The sequence below is a fragment of the Hyperolius riggenbachi genome, chromosome 3 (assembly GCF_040937935.1).
Source record: "Hyperolius riggenbachi isolate aHypRig1 chromosome 3, aHypRig1.pri, whole genome shotgun sequence".
NCBI lineage: Eukaryota > Metazoa > Chordata > Amphibia > Anura > Hyperoliidae > Hyperolius > Hyperolius riggenbachi.
Genome location: NC_090648.1, coordinates 228,351,918 through 228,371,850, shown reverse-complemented (window position 1 = coordinate 228,371,850; position 19,933 = coordinate 228,351,918). Strand labels below are relative to the sequence as shown.

The 19,933-nt window shown below is 44.0% G+C and overlaps 1 protein-coding gene across 5 annotated transcripts in view; it reads left to right on the top strand.

Annotated features, from left to right (window-relative positions):
* Window positions 1-19,933, top strand: part of IMPDH1 (inosine monophosphate dehydrogenase 1) — a 210,830-nt gene that overhangs the window by 126,899 nt on the left and 63,998 nt on the right. For all 5 annotated transcript variants that reach the window (XM_068275924.1, XM_068275923.1, XM_068275922.1 and 2 more), the window contains exon 3: window positions 11,908-11,956. In XM_068275924.1, the coding sequence (XP_068132025.1) occupies window positions 11,908-11,956 (49 nt within the window). The remainder of the gene's footprint in view (window positions 1-11,907; window positions 11,957-19,933) is intronic.

Genomic DNA, 19,933 nt, shown 5'->3' with positions numbered 1-19,933 from the left:
CAGCAACTTCTTACATCAATACAACAGCTTGGTGAAGAACAATGGATTTCCCAGCACGATGGAGCACCGTGTCATACGGCAAAAGTGATAAAGAAGTGGCTTGGGGACCAAAACATTGAAATTTTGGGTCCACGGCCTGGAAACACCCCAGATCTTAATCCCATTGAGAACTTGTGGTCATTCCTCAAGAGGCGGGTGGATAAACAAAAAAACTACAGTGGTTTGCAAAATTATTCGGCCCCCTTGAAGTTTTCCACATTGTCATATTACTGCCACAAACCTGAATCAATTTTATTGGAATTCCACGTGAAAGACCAATGCAAAGTGGTGTACACGTGAGAAGTGGAACTAAACTCATACATGATTCCAAACATTTTGTACAAATCAATAACTTCAAAGTGGGGTGTGCGTAATTATTCAGCCCCCTTTTGGTCTGAGTGCAGTCAGTTGCCCATAGACATTGCCTGAGTGCTAATGACTAAATAGAGTGCACTTTTGTGTGTAATCTAATGTCAGTACAAATACTGTGACAGCCTCAGAGGTTGTCTAAGAGAATATTGGGAGCAACACCATGAAGTCCTAAGAACACCCCAGACAGGTCAGGGATAAAGTTATTGAGAAATTTAAAGCCGGCTTAGGCTACAAAAAGATTTCCAAAGCCTTGAACATCCCATGGAGCACTGTTCAAGCGATCATTCAGAAATGAAAGGAGTATGGCACAACGGGTGTGCTTCTCTTCAGCATGGAGAGGGAAGCTGGTCAGAGTTGATGGGCAGATATATGGAGCCAAATACAGGGCAATCTTGGAAGAAAACCTCTTGGAGTCTGCAAAAGACTTGAGACTGGGGCAGAGGTTCACCTTCCAGCAGGACAACGACCCTAAACATAAAGCCCGGGCAACAATGGAATGGTTTAAAACAAAACCTATCCATGTGTTAGAATGGCCCAGTCAAAGTCCTGATCTAAATCCAATCGAGAATCTGTGGCAAGATCTGAAAACTGCTGTTCACAAACGCTGTCCATGTAATCCGACTGAGCTGGAGCAGTTTTGCAAAGAATGAGCAAGGATTTCAGTCTCTAGATGTGCAAAGCTGGTAGAGACATACCCTAAAACACTGGCAGCTGTAGTTGCGGCAAAAGGTGATTCTACAATGTATTGACTCGGGGCTGAATAATTGCGCACACCCCACTTTGCAGTTATTTTTTTCTTTTAAAAAATGTTTGGAATCATGTGTGATTTTTGTTCCACTTCTTGCATGTACACCAGTTTGTATTCTTGTTTCATGTGGAATTCCAATAAAATTGATGTTTGTGGCAGTAATATGACAAAATGTGGAAAACTTCAAGGGGGCCGAATACTTTTTCAAACCACTGTAATTCTGAGAAACTCGAAGTTATTATGAAAGAATGGGTTGCTATGTCAGGATTTGGCCCAGAAGTTGATTGAGAGCATGCCCAGTCGAATTGCACAGTTCCTGAAAAAGAAGGGCCAACACTGTAAATAAATCTCATGTAATGGCCCATAAAAACCTTTGAAACTTATGAAGTGCTTATACTTATATTTCAGTACATCACATAAACATCTGAAACAAAGATCTAAAAGCAGTTTAGCAGTAAACATTGTGAAAACTAATATTTTTGAGTCTCAAAACTTTTGGCCAGGACTCTACTTTCTAAAGGGATGTCTGGGATGCCTCTTACTATTATAATGCCTACACTGCACTAAAAAACTTGTAACAAAACGGACAGCTCCACACTCTTCTGCTGTTACCGAACAAGTTTTTGTCAATGGCGTTGTTAAACTACCGCACTTGTGAACATTTTTATGAATTGGCACGCAAATCTAAAATACGGTACTGAATGCAGCATTTTCAAGTCCAGATTTTTTATGTATGTATGTAATTTTTTTTTTTTTTTTTTTTTTTTTTTTTTTTTTAGCACACAGCCTTTTGTGAATCAAAGCCTTTGTGTGGTGAGGCATAGGAGCCTGATAGGAGACCTCTTCATAACTATTGTGAATGCCGAGATTACTTTGTACATTGTGTTTTGCCTGTGGTGGCGTAGGTTACCTCCTATATGCATTAGGTCATTTGGGAATTCCATCTACACGGCCTGACAAATTTTTGGTCATTGGCCGTTATCTTATTACTGCATCGTGACTATTTTGTCTCATTGATGTTGGCCACGCTCCCGTGTTTTCGAATTCATTTACTTGTAACTGCCGTTGAGGCTCCAGTTTAATGGCCGCTCTGCGCGCCCGCCGTGTCCTCCTGGTTTGCAGAGTTCCGCAATCTGCGTTCCAGTTGCATGCTGGGGCGCGTGGCGTGCGCGCTGATTGGCCGCATACTCGTATGAATAGATTGAGTACGTATGATGATGCGAACGTTGTTGACACGCCCCCTCGAGAAAGCCGGAAGCAAGCCGGCGAAACATGTCGGGTCTACACGGCGTGCCGGTGTGACCCACGTGGAGTTTGCTCGTCCTTCACCACTCCAGCCTGCTTGGTTGGGACACCTTGTGCATGCCTCGATCTTGGTCCTTTGGCCTGCTGGACTCTGCGGACGCTCCTCCTCCTAGCAGCCGCAGCTTGCTTACACCGCATCTGTTCCTGTGGATTACAAATCCCTTCAAATTCCATCTAAGCGGTATCGGTCTGTGCATTCACCCTTGAATGGGACTTCTGATATCGAGCCAGTCTACCATCGACACGGATCGGGTAGAGTATACCTGTACAGACTGTGATGCTGCTCTGTTCTATGCTGCTTATGCTGCTTTAATGACGTGCATGCCGCTTTGACTGTTACTGTTAACTTGCATGCTGCGTTGACTGTTGCTGTAAACAAGGAGATGACAGCATTTACTCCTGACACCTCTGTGTCGTAATTTACTGCCAATGGACCGATACAGGATGAATTGCAGATTAATACTTGGGGGCCAGTGATACATTGACAATCGAGCACAGCTTCCCAAAACATACGGAAGTTGTTGAACACATGTAGTGCACTACATCCCCGTATGTATGGTGCATGACTGTTGTGGTGTGAAGTATAGGACTAGCTTAAATTACCTCGTGGGTGTACACCCTTTTAAAGTTTCATTTTATACACATTATTGGATGTACTTTTTTTAAAGTGTTAAAATAAAATTCATATTTTTAGCGAGAAGCTTTAAAATTTATTTGCAGTGTACTCCTCCTCTTATTTACCCATACATATTTTTTGCGTAGGTTACCTCCTGGCTGCAGCATAACCGTTTTTAATCTGAAGGAAAGAGCGCTTGTATCGTTACACCGCAAATAGCCTTTGTATTGTGCCATCCAAATATCCAGAGATTAGTCAGCATCTAATATTTCCATCCGGCTGGCTTAAACCCATCTGCCTTCTGAAGCTTGGTCCTAATGGCTTGAGTTCCAAGTAATTGCAAAATGTGTTTATTTACATGATGTGCTGTTGGCCGTCAGCTTATAATTCACTCGCTTGTTTTAGAACTTCAAGCAAATTGGATGTGCTTTTCTGTTACTTTCCACTGTTTCTTGCAGATTGTTTTGCTTTAACAAGCTGTTATATTTTTGTTTTTATTTTTTTTTCTGGGAATTTCATGCTGATAGACTGATAAAATATTAGCACACAGCTTTTAATGTACCGTATTTAAAAATCAGGATGTATATGTATATATGTATATGTGTATATGTATATGTGTATATTTTTTTTTATTTTATTGCAACTATAAATGTCATTCAGATGCTGTCTTAATCTAAAGTACCAGGTAGTCCCCAGTTAGCTAAAGAGATGAGGATCGAAGGTTCGCTCTTAACATGAACCTGTAAGTCAAAACACTGTCAGCTATGCCCCCTGTGCCTTCAGTATCCCCTCGGCCACCTCTTTGCAAAATGTCATTTTACTGGTTTTAAAAACATTTTTTTTTAAATTCTGACCCTTTTCTGTTATTTCTAATGCTAGGTACACATGAGATTTTTTTTTTAGCAGATGAACTGTCAGATCAATTATTTCTAACATGTCTGATCTGATTTCCGATTGATTTTATATTCAGTTCTATGGAAAATCGATCAGAAGCCAGATTGGACATGTTGGAAATAATCGATCTGCCAGAAATTCTCATTGTTGTTTGTACCTAGCATAAAAATAAAGTAAAAGGTTTGTCTGAAGTGTGTGTTGTAAACCTACATGCCAGTCTAAACACTCAGCAATCTTCCCTTGCTAGTTGTTAGGTAGTTTAGCTACTGAATGTCTTGATTTTAAAAAAAGTGCTTTTTATTGGCTTCTATTTGTGTATCTGCACTGAAGTAAAATTTGTTCTATAGGTACACTGCTGTTGACTAAGCTGCAATCCTATCCTTATTGCTGCCCTTTTATAACCGCTAGGGATGAAATTGCTCTTAGGCCCCGTTCACACTGCACGCGTTTCCAGCCGCGTTTTGGAAACGCGTGCAGGTGGCCGACACGCACGACATCAGACATTTGCATAGAGTGCAATGTCTGATGTTCACACTGCATGCGTTCCGGACCTGTGTGGTCCGGGAACGCATGCTGCACGCATTTTTTGTAAAAACGCATGGCTGTCCCATTCACTTTTCAGTGATGGGATCAGCCACGCAACGCATACGAACGCGGATGGCGTGCGTTCGTATGCGTTGCGGTCTGCATGCGTTGCGGTCCGCATGCGTTGCGGTCCGCGTTCTGCAGTCTGAACGGGGCCTTAGAGCACTACGTTGATTATCACACTAACAGACTTGGAAATAAATGTGTCTGTCTTTGGGCTTGCCACTTTGTTACTTTATCAGCTCAGTGCCTGAGTCTTCTCTGATCTGTGCAGTAAATGCCTGCATGCTTCAGCTGTATGTTGCAGTGACTTGGATTTTTCTGTTTTGCAAAACAGGGCTTTGGAGTTGGAGTCCGGGCAATTTTGGGCACCCGGAGTTTGAGTAGGAGTCGTTGATTTCATAAACTCTGGAGTCTGAGCCATTTTGGGTACCCGGAGTCTGAGTTGGAGTCGTAGTTTCGTAAACTGGGGAGTCGGAGGAGGGGTTGGAGTCAGAAGATTTTTGTACTGACTCCACAGCCCTGCTGCAAAATATAGGCATTGATGTGTAGACAAGACGGGTCAATGAATATTAAGTGCCTACAAAAGTCACTTCTAAAGCGGATCCGAGGTGAAAAACTAACTATAACAAGTAACATGTCTATATATCGCATCTAAAGTTTAGATAGTTTACTCAGCAAATCTAGCTACAAACAGCTTCAACAGAATATGATTATTTCTTACTGTGATATGAGGGCTGCCATGTTTTGCTTGTCACATTACACAGGCAAGCTGATGGCATCTCTAGCCCTCAGGCTGTGACAAATTCACTCCTCCCTCTGAAATCTATGGCTAGTAACCTGCTCCTCCTGCCCAGATTGAGCTCCTATAAGCCCTTGCTACATGGGACTGAATGCCAAGGCACTCTAAAAAGCTATGGGCGAGGCTTGTTTAGTTTGTAGGTAATTGGAGTATTAAAACAAAACTATTTGGCTTGAAGAAAGCCCTATAAACTATATGAAAGGAACACACTTATGCAATGAGTAAAAGGTTTTTTTTAATCTCTGATCCAGTTTAAAATGTTTATTAATGTTTGCTAGTGGGTCCTGGCCCTAAAAGTATTAGAGGCAAAGCATCATCACAGCAGCCTCCATATTCCTCTCACTTTGGTCCTCTTTTAAAGTACTTTAAAGAGGAACTCAAGTGAAAATAATGTAATAAAAAAGTGCTTCATTTGTACAATAATTATGTATAAATGATTTAGTCAGTGTTTGCCAATTGTAAAATCTTTTAAATCCCTGATTTATATTCTGACATTTATCACATGGTGACATTTTTGCTGGTGGCAGGTGATGTAGCTGCTGTATGCTGTTTTGGCAGTTGGAAACAGCTGTAAACAGCTATTTCCCACAAGGCAACAAGGTTCACAGACAGGAAACTGCCAGAAGTACCTCGGTACTCAGAGCTTCTTGTGGTTAGTGTTTCACCACTATATCAGTCATACAGCGCCCCCTGATTGTCTGTTAGTGAAGAGCAATAGATTTCTCATGTAAAAGGGGGTATCAGCTACTGATTGGGATTAAGTTCAATTCTTGGTTGGAGTTTCTCTTTAAGTCCAACTTTAAAGGGAACTTTTTGTGGTTGCTCACAGTAATTACATTGTTTCCACTGATTAGTTTGATCTTTTTTTTCCCAAGGCACAAATGCCCTGCATATTGATTCTCAGTGCATCTTGTGTTTATGTCTCATTGAATGCGACTGAATGGGACTTTGCAAGTTCACAAAAAATGCGCAGAAAAAAAACCCAAACCCTTTTCAATTCCCTCATAAAGCTTTCCTTGCTGTTGGTCACCTTTTCTTTCAGGGCTGTGGAGTCGGTACAAAAATCTTCTGGCTTCAACAAAATTTATGAAACCTCCAACTCCGGGTACTCAAAATGGCTGCGACTCAGACGCCTCGACTCCTTAGTCTAATACTTACCAGGGCTGTGGATTTTGTACAAAAATCATCCGACTCCCTACTGCTCTATTTATGAAATAACCGAAATACCTAAAATTACTCCAACTCCACAGCCCTGCTTTCTTTGACCATACCATGCTATTATTAGGGCCAGTCTTCTAGTATTGGTGAATAGCTACTCTTTTTAGATGAGGCCATGAAACTGTGTAATCAAGGGTCCCATGTGTTTGTGTTTTTGTTGCTTAATGGGAAATTATATTGTTTTTACTGCAAAACTACCACTGTAGAATTGACAGGGTTATGAAGAAAGCCTTGTGCCAGTAGCACACTTACTTTGCCCATGTACACTAATCGGACGTTTAAATCATTAATAAGAAATCACATAGGACACTAAAAAGAGCAGCTAATATTTTTTCTTTGGTCCCCCCCCTCCCCCCCCCCCCATAGGTGGTAAACCAATATACATGCACTTGTTTATCACACTGATTATAAGCAGTTGGCCGTAGTGTAATTTATTTGGGGGCTGATTGGTTTGTCTTCTGGTGCTGTGGGAAACACTTCTTACCCTCCCGTCATAGGATGGTAAATGCAGCTTTACCAATTCCAGCATGCTTGAACTGTGATTGGCTGCTGACATGCGATCAGCCAAACATGATTGTTGAGGTTGGCAATAGCATAAGGTCTGTGAAGGGCTTTTCCCAGCTGTTGAATGTGGCCTCTTGCTTTTGTGTTAACCTGGTTGCATAATTGAAGGATGAAAGCCACAGTGAAACAATGAAATATGAGAATTCCCATATATCCTGTCCTGACATTATTTTAACAAGCTGAAAATTACCAATACTTCTCGGCTAACCGAGTATTGTTCAATCTCTGTTTCAGTTAAAACCATCATGCCAGGAATATTGCTAAAGTTTCCTTCATACAAAATCACAAGCTTCTCCTAATGTGTCATATAAAATGCACACAAACGGTTCGAGTATCCGGGTTAAACTGTTTCCTTCATATGTAAAAGCATAAGTACAGTACCTTCATTTAATCCAGTAATCTCCATGTTCAAGAGCACAACTGCTGTCAGTGAGTCTCTTTTCAAATTGCTTGGTTATCTGGTCTGCTCTGTCGCTCCCTGTACCGCATGATAGGGCCAATTAATTTTGGCTCCTTTTCTTGTCGCTAATACAGCTTTCTTTTGGTGCTATTTGATTGCTGCTGCGAGTTTTAGTTTTTATTATATTCATCGAAAAAGACATGAATTTTGTCAAAAAATATTTTTTTTTTTACTTTCTGTGCTGACATTTTTCAAATAAAGTAAAATTTCTGTATACATTTTTGTCCAAATTTATTCTGCTACATGTCTTTAATAAAAAAAAAAATCCAATAAGTGTATATTTATTGGTTTGGGTAAAAGTTACAGCGTTTACAAACTATGGTGCCAAAAGTGAATTTTCCCATTTTGAAGCATCTCTGACTTTTCTGACCACCTGTCAGGATTCATGAGGTGCTAAAATTCCAGGATAGTATAAATACCCCCCCCCCCCCCCCCAAATGACCCCATTTTGGAAAGACATCCCAAAGTATTCACGGAGAGGCATGGTGAGTTCATAGAAGATATTATTTTTTTGTCACAAGTTAGCGGAAAATGACACTTTGTGACCAAAAAAAGGTTTCCATTTCTTCTAACTTGCGACAAAAAAAAAAATGAAATCTGCCACGGACTCACTATGCTCCCCTCTGAATACCTTGATGTGTCTACTTTCTAAAATGGGGTCATTTGTGGGGTGTGTTTACTGTCCTGGCATTTGGGGGGGGGGGGGGCGAATTGTAAGCACCCCTGTAAAGCCTAAAGGTGCTCATTGGACTTTGGGCCCCTTAGCGCAGTTAGGCTGCAAAAAAGTGCCACACGTGGTATTGCCGTACTCAGGAGAAGTAGTATAATGTGTTTTGGGGCGTATTTTTACACATACCCATGCTGGGTGGGAGAAATATCTGTAAATGACAACATTCTGATTTAGAGATTTCTCCCACCCAGCATGGGTATGTGTAAAAAAATACACCCCAAAAACACATTATACTACTTCTCCTGACTACGGCGATACCACATGTGACACTTTTTTGCAGCCTAGGTGCGCTAAGGGGCCCAAAATCCAATGAGCACCTTTAGGATTTCACATGTCATTTTGTGACATTTGGTTTCAGGACTGCTCCTCACGGTTTAGGGCCCCTAAAATGCCAGGACAGTATAGGAACCCCACTAATGACCCAATTTTAGAAAGGCACCCCAAGGTATTCTGTTAGGAGTATGGTGAGTTCATAGAAGATTTTATTTTTTGTCGTAAGTTAGTGAAAAATGACATTTTGTGAAAGTCAATAAAAATCAATTTCCGCTAACTTTTGACAATTAAAATCTTCTATGAACTCATCATACACCTAACAAATACCTTGGGGTGTCTTTTTTTTTCTAAAATGGGGTCACTTGTGGGGTTCCTATACTGCCCTGGCATTTTACAGGCCCAAAACCGTGAGTAGTCTGGAAACCAAATGTCTCAAAATGACTGTTCAGGGGTATAAGCATCTGCAAATTTTGATGACAGGTGGTCTATAAGGGGGCGAATTTTGTGGAACCGGTCAGAAGCAGGGTGGCCTCTTAAATGACTGGTTGTATTGAGCCTGATCTGATGGATAGGAGTGCTGGGGGGGTGACGGGAGGTGATTGATGGGTGTCTCAGGGGGTGGTTAGAGGGGAAAATAGATGCAATCAATGCACTGGGTAGATGATCGGAAAGGGGGTCTGAGAGTGGATCTGAGGGTTTGGCCGAGTGATCAGGAGCCCACACGGGGCAAATTAGGGCCTGATCTGATGGGTAGGTGTGCTAGGGGGTATCAGGAGGTGATTGATGGGTGTCTCAAGGTGTTATTAGAGGGGGCTATAGATGCAAACAATGCACTGGCGAGGTGATCAGGGCTGGGGTCTGAGGGCGTTCTGAGGGTGTGGGCGGGTGATTGGGTGCCCTAGGGGCAGATAAGGGTCTAATCTGATGGGTAGCAGTGACAGGGGGTGATTGATGGGTAATTAGTGGGTGTTTAGAGGAGAGAACAGATGTAAACCATGCACTTGGGAGGTGATCTGATGGCGGGTCTGCAGGCGATCTGATAGTGTGGGTGGGTGATCAGATTGCCCGCAAGGGGCAGGTTAGGGGCTGATTGATGGGTGGCAGTGACAGGGGGTGATTGACAGGTGATCAGTGGGTTGTTACAGGGAGGATAGATGCATACAGTACACGGGGGGGGGGAGGGGTCTGGGTAGAATCTGAGGGGGGGGGGGGGTGATCAGGAGCACCCAGGGGGCAGTTTAGGGCTTTAAAAAAAATCAGTGTGATTGGGTGCAACATAGGGTGGCTGCAGCCTGCCCTGGTGGTCCCTCGATCACTGGGACCACCAAGGCAGGAGGCAGCCTGTATAATGGGCTTTGTATACATTACAAAGCCTATTACACACTGTTACCGGCGATCGGGCAGCTAGTAACCCGCTGGCTCTTCCGAACGGCCGGCGGGTTACAGCGCGAGCGGGACGGAGCCTGTCGCCGGCGGTTGATCGCGTCACGAATGATGCGATCGCCGCATAACCACGCCTGCCACTGCCGATGGGCCTATTGCGGTCGTTTAGGCCCAGCCTTTGCTGCCGCCCATCGTCTGGGGGCGGTCCTCAAGTGGTTAAAGAGGATCGTTCCAAAATTGTTTTGCAAGGACTTAGGGGAATATAACCCTGCATTTTAACTTTGCTCTAAAACATTATTTACAGCATATTATATGCAACCAGCATTTTTTTTTGTTACTAGACCAGCATTGGAAGGGTTCAGATAGATACATTTAACTAGAGTGTAACAAGTGATAAATGTTACACACTCTTTGGCTGTCCTCCAGCTCCTCAGTCAGAGAGAGTGAGTCACATGCCACACTTAGATACATTTATGTAAACAAAATGTATCTATGTAAGCTTCTGTGTAACCCTTCCAATGCTGGTCTAGTAAGAAAAAAAAATGCTGGTTGCATATAATATACTGTAAATAATGTTTTAGAGCAAAGTTGAAATGCAGGGTTATATTCCGCTTTAAGGCTGGGATCACACTATGCTGGAGCAGTACCGTACCTGTATTACACATTTATGCTGTATGGCATTAGGGTCTGACGCCTTCATATCATGGATGGTAACCAGGGCTGTGGAGTCGGTACAAAAATCTTCCGACTTCTCAGTTTATGAAACCTCCGACTCCGGGTACCCAAAATTGCTCTGACTCCACAGCCCTGATGGTTACACAATTGACTGTCAAAAAAAATCATGCCTTTCACAATGCACATGTGTGGAAGGCACCATAGGGAACCATTGTCCAGTCTGTCCACTGCATTAAAATACAGGGCAGGGAACATAATTGAACCGGGCCTTAGTTTATAAAATAAGTGTATAAAATGCTTAAACAAGTAATTAAAAGCACCTCTCCTGGTGCGGCAACTATTATTAATAATAATAATAATAATAATAATAATATGTATAGACTTGCCAAATCTTTTCTCAAGATTAAATAGAAAAAAAATAAGTATTATATCAATCTATTCACTGCTCATTAACTTAAACAACCAGTTTAAATGTATGTTCTCAAAGTGTAAGGCCTACTGATTCAAATGCCGAATACTTCACTTTGTTTTCACTATCTGAGGAAGGGGACCCGCTGTGGCCCCAAAACAATTGTCATGTTCGTTGTGCTGATGAAGCCAACCTGGACTCTTTGCTTGACATTGTACCTTTGGATGCTAGGGCTCAGCACCCTCAGGTTGTAGCACCCGCACCGTGGGTAAGGTGTGCCACCTCTGTAACATTTGCATTAAGGTATAAGGCCTGGGACACAATTTGATTGCTTTTCTGACCATCTGCGCTTTGGCTGCGTTTATCTATAGAACAACAAACAAAAAAAACCCTCTCCCAATGACTTGCATTAGATTCGCACGATCGCAGCAGGTTTTTTTTTTTTTTTTTTTTTTTGTTTGTTTGGTCAATGGGAGCGTTTTTTAAAAGTGCTGACACTGTGTTGACAGACAAAAAAGCGCTCCGTGTGTCTCAGGCCCAAGTGTATGCATATAGAGGAATTGGCTTTGAACACCAAACCCAGATAATTTGTGATCCCTTCTCCTTCCCCCTCCCTCCTGTGACATTTTAGAATACAAGACTGACTGTATATCAGCAGAAGTGTATAGTTGTGTTTTTTTGTGTGTGTGCACAGTTTTTAATGCGTTACCAGAATAGCATTTAGTTCTGTATATTTGAGTTATTTATGTCATTAAATGCGTTCACCCTTCATGTCTACACATTTTGATGTGGAATTCTTATATATATATATATTTTTTTATCCCCTCATTTTAGTGACTTTTTGATACTTCCCGGATTTATTGACTTTACGGCTGATGAAGTGGTGAGTAGTGCTGAAACCTGTGACTTAAGTTTCAGTTGCCCTTTTGATGAGGCATCCTCTCTATGCATTCATTCTAGAAAGTGTTTGGTAGGATACGCTGCTTATTGTGGAGGGGCAGGAGCAGCATACTTACTATTATGCTTGGTACAAGCCATGTAACTTCCCATCAGATTTGGGGTCGACACTATTACTTCCGACAGGTCCTGGTGTACCAGGCTTTAGTGTGCAGTACAAAGCTTATGACACTTGCAGGGATGAGGATAATGGATAAGATCTCTGCTGGGATGTGATCTAATGCCTAATACACACGGTACGATTTTCCGTGCGATAGATGGATCCGATTGATAAAATCTGTCATATCCAATATTGCTCCCGATAGTTTCTGCGCTCGATTTCTCATAGCGGTGAATGGAAAAAGATTAGAAAAACGAATGAAGATAAGCGAATTGAGTGCAGAATCATGTGGGAAAAACGAATGGGTCTCAAAATCGCATAGAAAATCTTACCGTGTGTACCCAGCATAATACCTAATGTGGTAAATGTATCCTATCAAGTGGTCCTCTATTGTTAACCACATTAAAGGATACCCGAGGTGATGTGTGGCATGATGAGACATATATTATGCACAGTGCCTAGCACACACTGTGTGTGTTTTTTTTTTTTTTTCTTCCCCCCCCCCCCCCTCCCTTTTTCTGCCTGAAAGAGTTAATCAGGTTCTCCCCAGGCTCTTTTACCCGGGTGATCCACCCGGCTAGTTTTGGTGAGCACCTGGCTGTCATCAGCACACTTGCTCTGCTGCAAGCAGAGTTGAGCAGAAAAGCACTAGCCCTGCAATCTCTCATCTCGCCCCACCCGGGTACTTTTTCGTGCCACCCGGTTGGGAAAAAAATTCTGGGAAGAACACTGCTCGCTAATAAGAAATTAAAACTATAAAACACTTTCCTAGCAGAAAATGACTTCTGAAAGCAGGAAAGGGATAAAAAGGATCAATAGTTCATAGATTTTAGCTCTGGCATACTTCAATGAATGGGTCATTGAGCAAAAGCAATAAAGTAGATTTAAATATGAAATAAAACTGCAATATTTTAAGTAATTTGTAGAAGCAGTAGGGGTAGATACAATAGTTTGTTTCATTAGTTTATTTTCACCTCAGGTGTCCTTTAAGTGTGTACCTGTGTACAATACTTTTTCACTGTGAAGTCTCAGGCTAGTGGCACACTAGGCAGAATCGCAAGTGTTTTGCCTATAATGAAAGTCTATAGGCCACATGTAAAAATGCATATATGTGTTTTTTTTAAAACTTATAACTTGCTGCATAGTTATGAAAAGTAGAAACGAAGGTGTGAACACCGCTACCACCCACAAAACCTCCAACAGTGCACGACCAGGCCAGCAAAGCACAGGAAAATGTAGAAGAGGAAGGTCCACACTTGTCCAGGTTTTCAAATCTTTATTCTAGGACATATCCATAAAATAGAACACAGGTACATTCATCAAATTGCTGACATATTTCAAGCTGCAAGCTCTTTATCATAGCATAGTTATGAAAAGCATGTAAAAAGCACATAATGTATCAGTGGAGACGCAAAGGACTGCATTTTTAAATGCGTATTTATATAAAAAAAAACCCTGTAGTTTACTCCATCGATAAAGGTATAATCTTGGCAAAACGTGAAGACATGAAAATGCTAATCCATAAAAAATCGCACTGAAAAATTGAGTGCAGAAAACACATTTTCTGTACTGCCTGGTGTGCTGCTAGCCTCTGTGAAGAATAAAGATGGTCTCTTTAGGGTGTTAAGAATTCTGGCTTGCATACACATTTCATGAGAATTGTATGCAACTTACAATTGAGCCAGTTCAGATTATTTCCTGTTAATTATGATTGCCCCAATTTCAAGCTACATGCAAGCCAGGATTATTAGAATCTTAGTGACCACCTGTACAGAAGAGTTTAGAGTTGACTGAACTGATAAGTGACTTGATAGAGTATGTATTTCTTATGCTGGGTACACACTATGGGCTTGATTCACAAAGCTGTGCAAACTGTTTAGCACGGGTGTGCTAAATAGTTAGCACGTGAAGTGCTTTTCGCGGACTTTTGCGCACGCAAAGTGCCGCGATTTGCGCGATTGCGGAGCAAATTGCGCACGCAAAAGTCCGTGATCGCGCAAATCGTGGAACTTTGTGTGCGCAAAAGTCCGCGAAAAGCACTTTGCGTGCTAACTGTTTAGAGCACCCGTGCTAAACAGTTTGCACCGCTTTGTGAATCAAGCCCTATGAGATGTTCTGCCCGATTTACTGTCAGATCGATTATTTCCAACATTTTCTATTGAAGTGAACGGAAAGCAGATCGGACATGTTGGAAATAATCGATCTGACAGTAAATCGGCCAGAAAATCTCAGTGAGTGTGTACATAGATAGATGTAGAGATATCTAGATCTATTTTTTTTTTCTTCTTTCTTATAAGCTTTGCAAGTACTATAATTCTGTGAATTTTAAAAAGATGGCAGCCCCATGAAACCGTTGATAATTTTTCTGGAGCTACAGCTAGCAAGACAAGATTGTGCATTGTAAAACAAAACGTTTAGGCTTGTAGAATGTGACAACCAATGGTACCAAGTGCAGAAATGCAGGGCTGTGGAGTCGGAGTCGGGGCAATTTTGGACACCCGGAGTTGGGAGTCGTTGATTTCATAAACTGAGTCGGAGTCGGAGTCTGGTGACTTATGTACAAAATGCACAGCCCTGTTAAGTATTAAGCTAAGGAGTCGAGGAGTCTGAGTCTGAGCCATTTTGGGTAACCGGAGTCGGAGTTGGAGTCGGAGTCGTGGTTTCATAAACTGAGGAGTCTGAGTTGGAGTCGGAAGATTTTTGTCCCGACTCCACAGCCCTGCGAGGAATGTTTTTTTTCAAGATAAACTTGAAGGGCTAGTTCACAGTGCTCAGTTGCATTGCAGCTTAATTCTGGATGTCAACTCACTGCTCATACAGTTCGATGGGCCTGTTCACAGTACTGCGTTGTAAAGGCAGGGCTGTGGAGTCGGTACAAAAATCATCTGACTCTTCAGTTTATGAAACCACTGACTCCAGGTATCCAAAATGACTCAGACTCCTTAGTCAAATACTTACCAGGGCTGTGGATTTAGTACAAAAGGCATCAGACTCCTCCGGTTCTGAAACCTCCGACTCCAGGTAACCAAAATTGCTTCGACTCTGACTCCACAGCCCTGTGTAAATGATCACTTTATTCTGAGGCCTCTTGCACACTGCAAGCGATTCAGATTCCACTTTTTAATCAGTTTTTACATCCGATTCAGATTCTGATTTGCAGTTTGCTCCCTGCACACTGCAAATCGGAATCTGAATCTGATGTAAAAACTGATTAAAAAGCGGAATCTGAATCGGAATCGCGTGCAGTGTGCAAGAGGCCTAACTCTGTGCATGCAGGCTTCGTATTTAAAGAGACACTGAAGCGAAAAAAAAATATGATATAGTGAATTGGTTGTGTACTATGAATAATTACTAGAAGATTAGCAGCAAAGAAAATATTCTCATACTTTTATTTTCAGGTATATAATGTTTTTTCTAACATTGCATCATTCTATAATATGTGCAGATTACACAACACTCAGCATTCAAAATGAGTCTTTCAAGCAGTCTGTGAAGTAATGACCTCTCCTCTAGCAGAGAAAAAGTAAACAGTTCTCTTACAGTTGAGATAATAAGTCAGATAACAGCCCTCTCCACAACTAACTTAGTCGGAGAGCTTAATGGCTTGTTTGCATAGAGATAACAACTGGAGTTTCTCAACTCTTCCTGTACTGGAAACAATTAGACTGATGTATCTGATCTTAATGTTTTATTTCTTAGCTGTACTACACATACAAATCATAATATTATAATTTTTTTTTCGCTTCAGTGTCTCTTTTTAAGTCGAATTCCAGTCTCCATTGCAGTTCACAATCTTTAGAACATGTGCTTTATGCAATGGACCACTGTGAATCCAGATGAAAGTAATAAATTAACTAAGGGCCATAGCTCACTAGCGGAATAATTGAACACAACAGAGGCGCCAGCAAGAATAAAATATTTAAAAACCGTCTAAAAGGAGGGATGTAGGTGGACTCACCTCCCTCAAGTAAAGACCAACCAACGAGTCGTCAATAGACAAAAATATTATATGTTTAGGATTCTCCAAGTATATGCAATGCGTTTCACGGGCAAAACTCCCTCCTTTTAGACGGTTTTTAAATATTCTTGCTGGCGCCTCTGTTGTGTTCAATTATTCCGCTGATCAAGTCCACCCTGGGTGGAGGGGTGTATCCCCATCTGTTTTTTTTCCTGTCTACAGAGAGCGACATTTTAATTACCTGAGTGGGGTCAGGTTATAATTTCCCCACTTGCCGTTCCAGTGGTTGCCTTTGTGGTAACCCAACCTTGTGAGTACATTTACTATTGATTTACATTTAATTCCATTCTGACATACTGCTCCATATCGGGCTCTTGGTCTCGTTTCTGTTTTTCAAAAGCTATAGCTCACTAGAGCATTTTTAGCTGCATTAAAAATCTCTGGCGAAGTTGAAATGCGAGGCTAATGGCAGTGAATGGAGGCAAGCCCACAGGAGAGATTGTGATTTGCTGCAATTGCGGGTCCTACAGCATTTTTGTAGTGATTTTAATTGAAGAAAGCAGGGGTCAAAATCTTTACTCTAAATTGCTCCAGAAATCACTATAAAATTACTCTGCCTTTTGAGAGCAATTTGGAGACAAGGTGCCCTGCCAACGCTTATCTGAACTCAGATTTTTAAAAGGAAAAAAATACTGGATACATTCCTTAGTGGAGGAAAGCATCTGGAGAGCCCAGAGGCTGTACCGATATTCTATGCCCTTCTGTTCCAGCACTGGGTCTTTCTATACCTATTGTATTAGATTGTCAAGTATGTAGTTTGTGGTCATGCTCACCTCAGTATACAAGGCTTGGCCGTACTGCGTGTGGAAGTATGAGCTGCGCCTGTGCACCAGCAGGAAGCGACTCAACCACAGCTTTTTCCTCAGTGCATCGTACTACTGCGCAGGCAGGGCCCGCACTCCCACATGTGCAGTACAACCGCATTCATACCAGGGCTGTGGAGTCGGTACAAAAATCATCCGACTTCTCAGTTTATGAAACCTCCGACTCCAGGTACCCAAAACTACTCCGACTCCACAGCCTTGGTTTGTACATGTAGGGTAATGCAACCCTGAAGAATAAGAGGGTCCCAGCCAGCAGAGAAGGGGTTGAGGATTGGTAAAGTTCCCTCTATTCGGGAAAGTATGAATTGTTTTTGTTCAGATTTGCTTTTTAGCGATTTCTTGCCAATAGTGACAGATTTTAGTTTTTTGAGTTGTAGGCAAAGTTCACACAATGAATGTGTAATGTCCACGCTACACGACTGGCATAATGCAGCAGCACACTCTGCATGATAAAACATGCTTGTTTTCATAACATGAACTCCAGTGGATTGTGCATGTTTTCACAAGTTATCCAGAGATGCACCGTAGAAAGTGCAATATGGTTATTGAATTGATTTCGATTTGATTCATGATTTCCTTCAAATCAAGCTTTGTTCCCCCCCCTCTGTGCCTCTTTGTCCCCGTCTCTCTTTGTGCACCCTCTGGGTCTGTCTCTGTGCCCCCCCCCCCTCTGGGTCTGTCTCTGTACCCCCCCTCTGGGTCTGTCTCTGTACCCCCCCTCTGGGTCTGTCTCTGTACCCCCCCCCCTGTGGGTCTGTCTGTGTCCCCCCCCCCCCCTGTGGGTCTGTCTCTGTTCCCCCCCCCCCCCCCCCTGTGGGTCTGTCTCTGTTCCCCCCCCCCTGTGGGTCTGTCTCTGTTCCCCCCCCCCCTGTGGGTCTGTCTCTGTTCCCCCCCCCCCCCTCCGGGTCTGTCTCTGTCCCCCCCCCCTCCGGGTCTGTCTCTGTCCCCCCCCCCCTCCGGGTCTGTCTCTGTCCCCCCCCCCTCCGGGTCTGTCTCTGTCCCCCCCTCCGGGTCTGTCTCTGTGCCCCCCTCTGGGTCTGTCTCTGTGCCCCCCTCTGGGTCTGTCTCTGGGCCCCCCCCTTCTGGGTCTGTCTCTGGGCCCCCCCCCTTCTGGGTCTGTCTCTGGGCCCCCCCCTTCTGGGTCTGTCTCTGGGCCCCCCCCTTCTGGGTCTGTCTCTGGGCCCCCCCCTTCTGGGTCTGTCTCTGGGCCCCCCCCTTCTGGGTCTGTCTCTGGGCCCCCCCCTTCTGGGTCTGTCTCTGGGCCCCCCCCTTCTGGGTCTGTCTCTGGGCCCCCCCTTCTGGGTCTGTCTCTGGGCCCCCCCCTTCTGGGTCTGTCTCTGGGCCCCCCCCTTCTGGGTCTGTCTCTGGGCCCCCCCCTTCTGGGTCTGTCTCTGGGCCCCCCCCTTCTGGGTCTGTCTCTGTGCCCCCCTCTGGGTCTGTCTCTGTGCCCCCCTCTGGGTCTGTCTCTGGGCCCCCCCCTTCTGGGTCTGTCTCTGGGCCCCCCCCTTCTGGGTCTGTCTCTGGGCCCCCCCCTTCTGGGTCTGTCTCTGGGCCCCCCCCTTCTGGGTCTGTCTCTGGGCCCCCCCCTTCTGGGTCTGTCTCTGGGCCCCCCCCTTCTGGGTCTGTCTCTGGGCCCCCCCCTTCTGGGTCTGTCTCTGGGCCCCCCCCTTCTGGGTCTGTCTCTGGGCCCCCCCCTTCTGGGTCTGTCTCTGGGCCCCCCCCTTCTGGGTCTGTCTCTGGGCCCCCCCCTTCTGGGTCTGTCTCTGGGCCCCCCCCTTCTGGGTCTGTCTCTGGGCCCCCCCCTTCTGGGTCTGTCTCTGGGCCCCCCCTTCTGGGTCTGTCTGTGTGCCCCCCCCCTGGGTCTGTCTCTGGGCCCCCCCTTCTGGGTCTCTGTGTGCCCCCCCCCCCCCTGGGTCTGTCTCTGTGCCCCCCCCCCTGGGTCTCTGTGTGCCCCCCCTCGATCTGTCTCTGTGCCCCCCCCCCCCGGGTCTGTCTCTGTGCCCCCCTCTGAGTCTGTCCCCCAAGCTGCAGCAGTGCTGGACATACCTTCCAGCGCGTATGCGGGGAGACTTTTGCTTATCCTGCTTCTGCACAAGTTCCCGGTGACGTTAATTATTATTCCCCCCCAGGTCAATGTGGATGGTGTAATTCAGCTTCCAGCTATTGCTGGAGGCCAAATTAGTGTTTTAAAAGTAACTTCAGCTCCGTCTTCTGACGGTGTTGAAGTTACTCACTGTGTGCCATTATAGCCGTAATTCCTATTACGGTCTATGTTGGCACCAGCTGTGCCCAAGTCTCCTGTGCTGCTTGCCAGTGTTTGCCTTCCAGCACGAGTCCAACGATGCCAGTCTATCAACTTAACCTCCTGCAGGCTCTAATGCATGGCATACTTGCTGTATGTCGTGTCATACAGGAACCATAAAGTATGTCGTGCACAAGAGCAGGTAGACGGCGATAAAGTACAGACAGCGTTGGATTCGTGCGGAAGGTATGTCCAACACTGCCGATGCTGCTGGCTGCACACGCCAGGACTTGGGGGGGAAGTGTAAGACGCTTCTTCAAACTTCCCCCAAGTGAAAATGTCATTGTGGAAATTGCCGATTTGATTATGAAATCGTGATCTTGATGATCCAGATTTCAGTTTATTTTCGATTTTATCATTCAGGCCTACATTATGTTCAAGTGGTCCATTACAACATGGAGATTAGAGTGTGCCCATACATGCAGAAACACATCGCGAAGCAAAGCACAATAGGGTATATACACTAAACTGTGTTAAGCAGAATAATGCTTGTAAAGTCTTACCACATGATTAGAGTAGAATGCAATACATTATGTGCAATGCATTACGCTCTAGTCATCCTGCATAAGACTTATACCAATTTAGTGCATACACCCCATAGTGTGAGCTTACCCTAAATATCTGTTTCAGCTCTCAATTTCATGGTGTTTTTCAAAAAA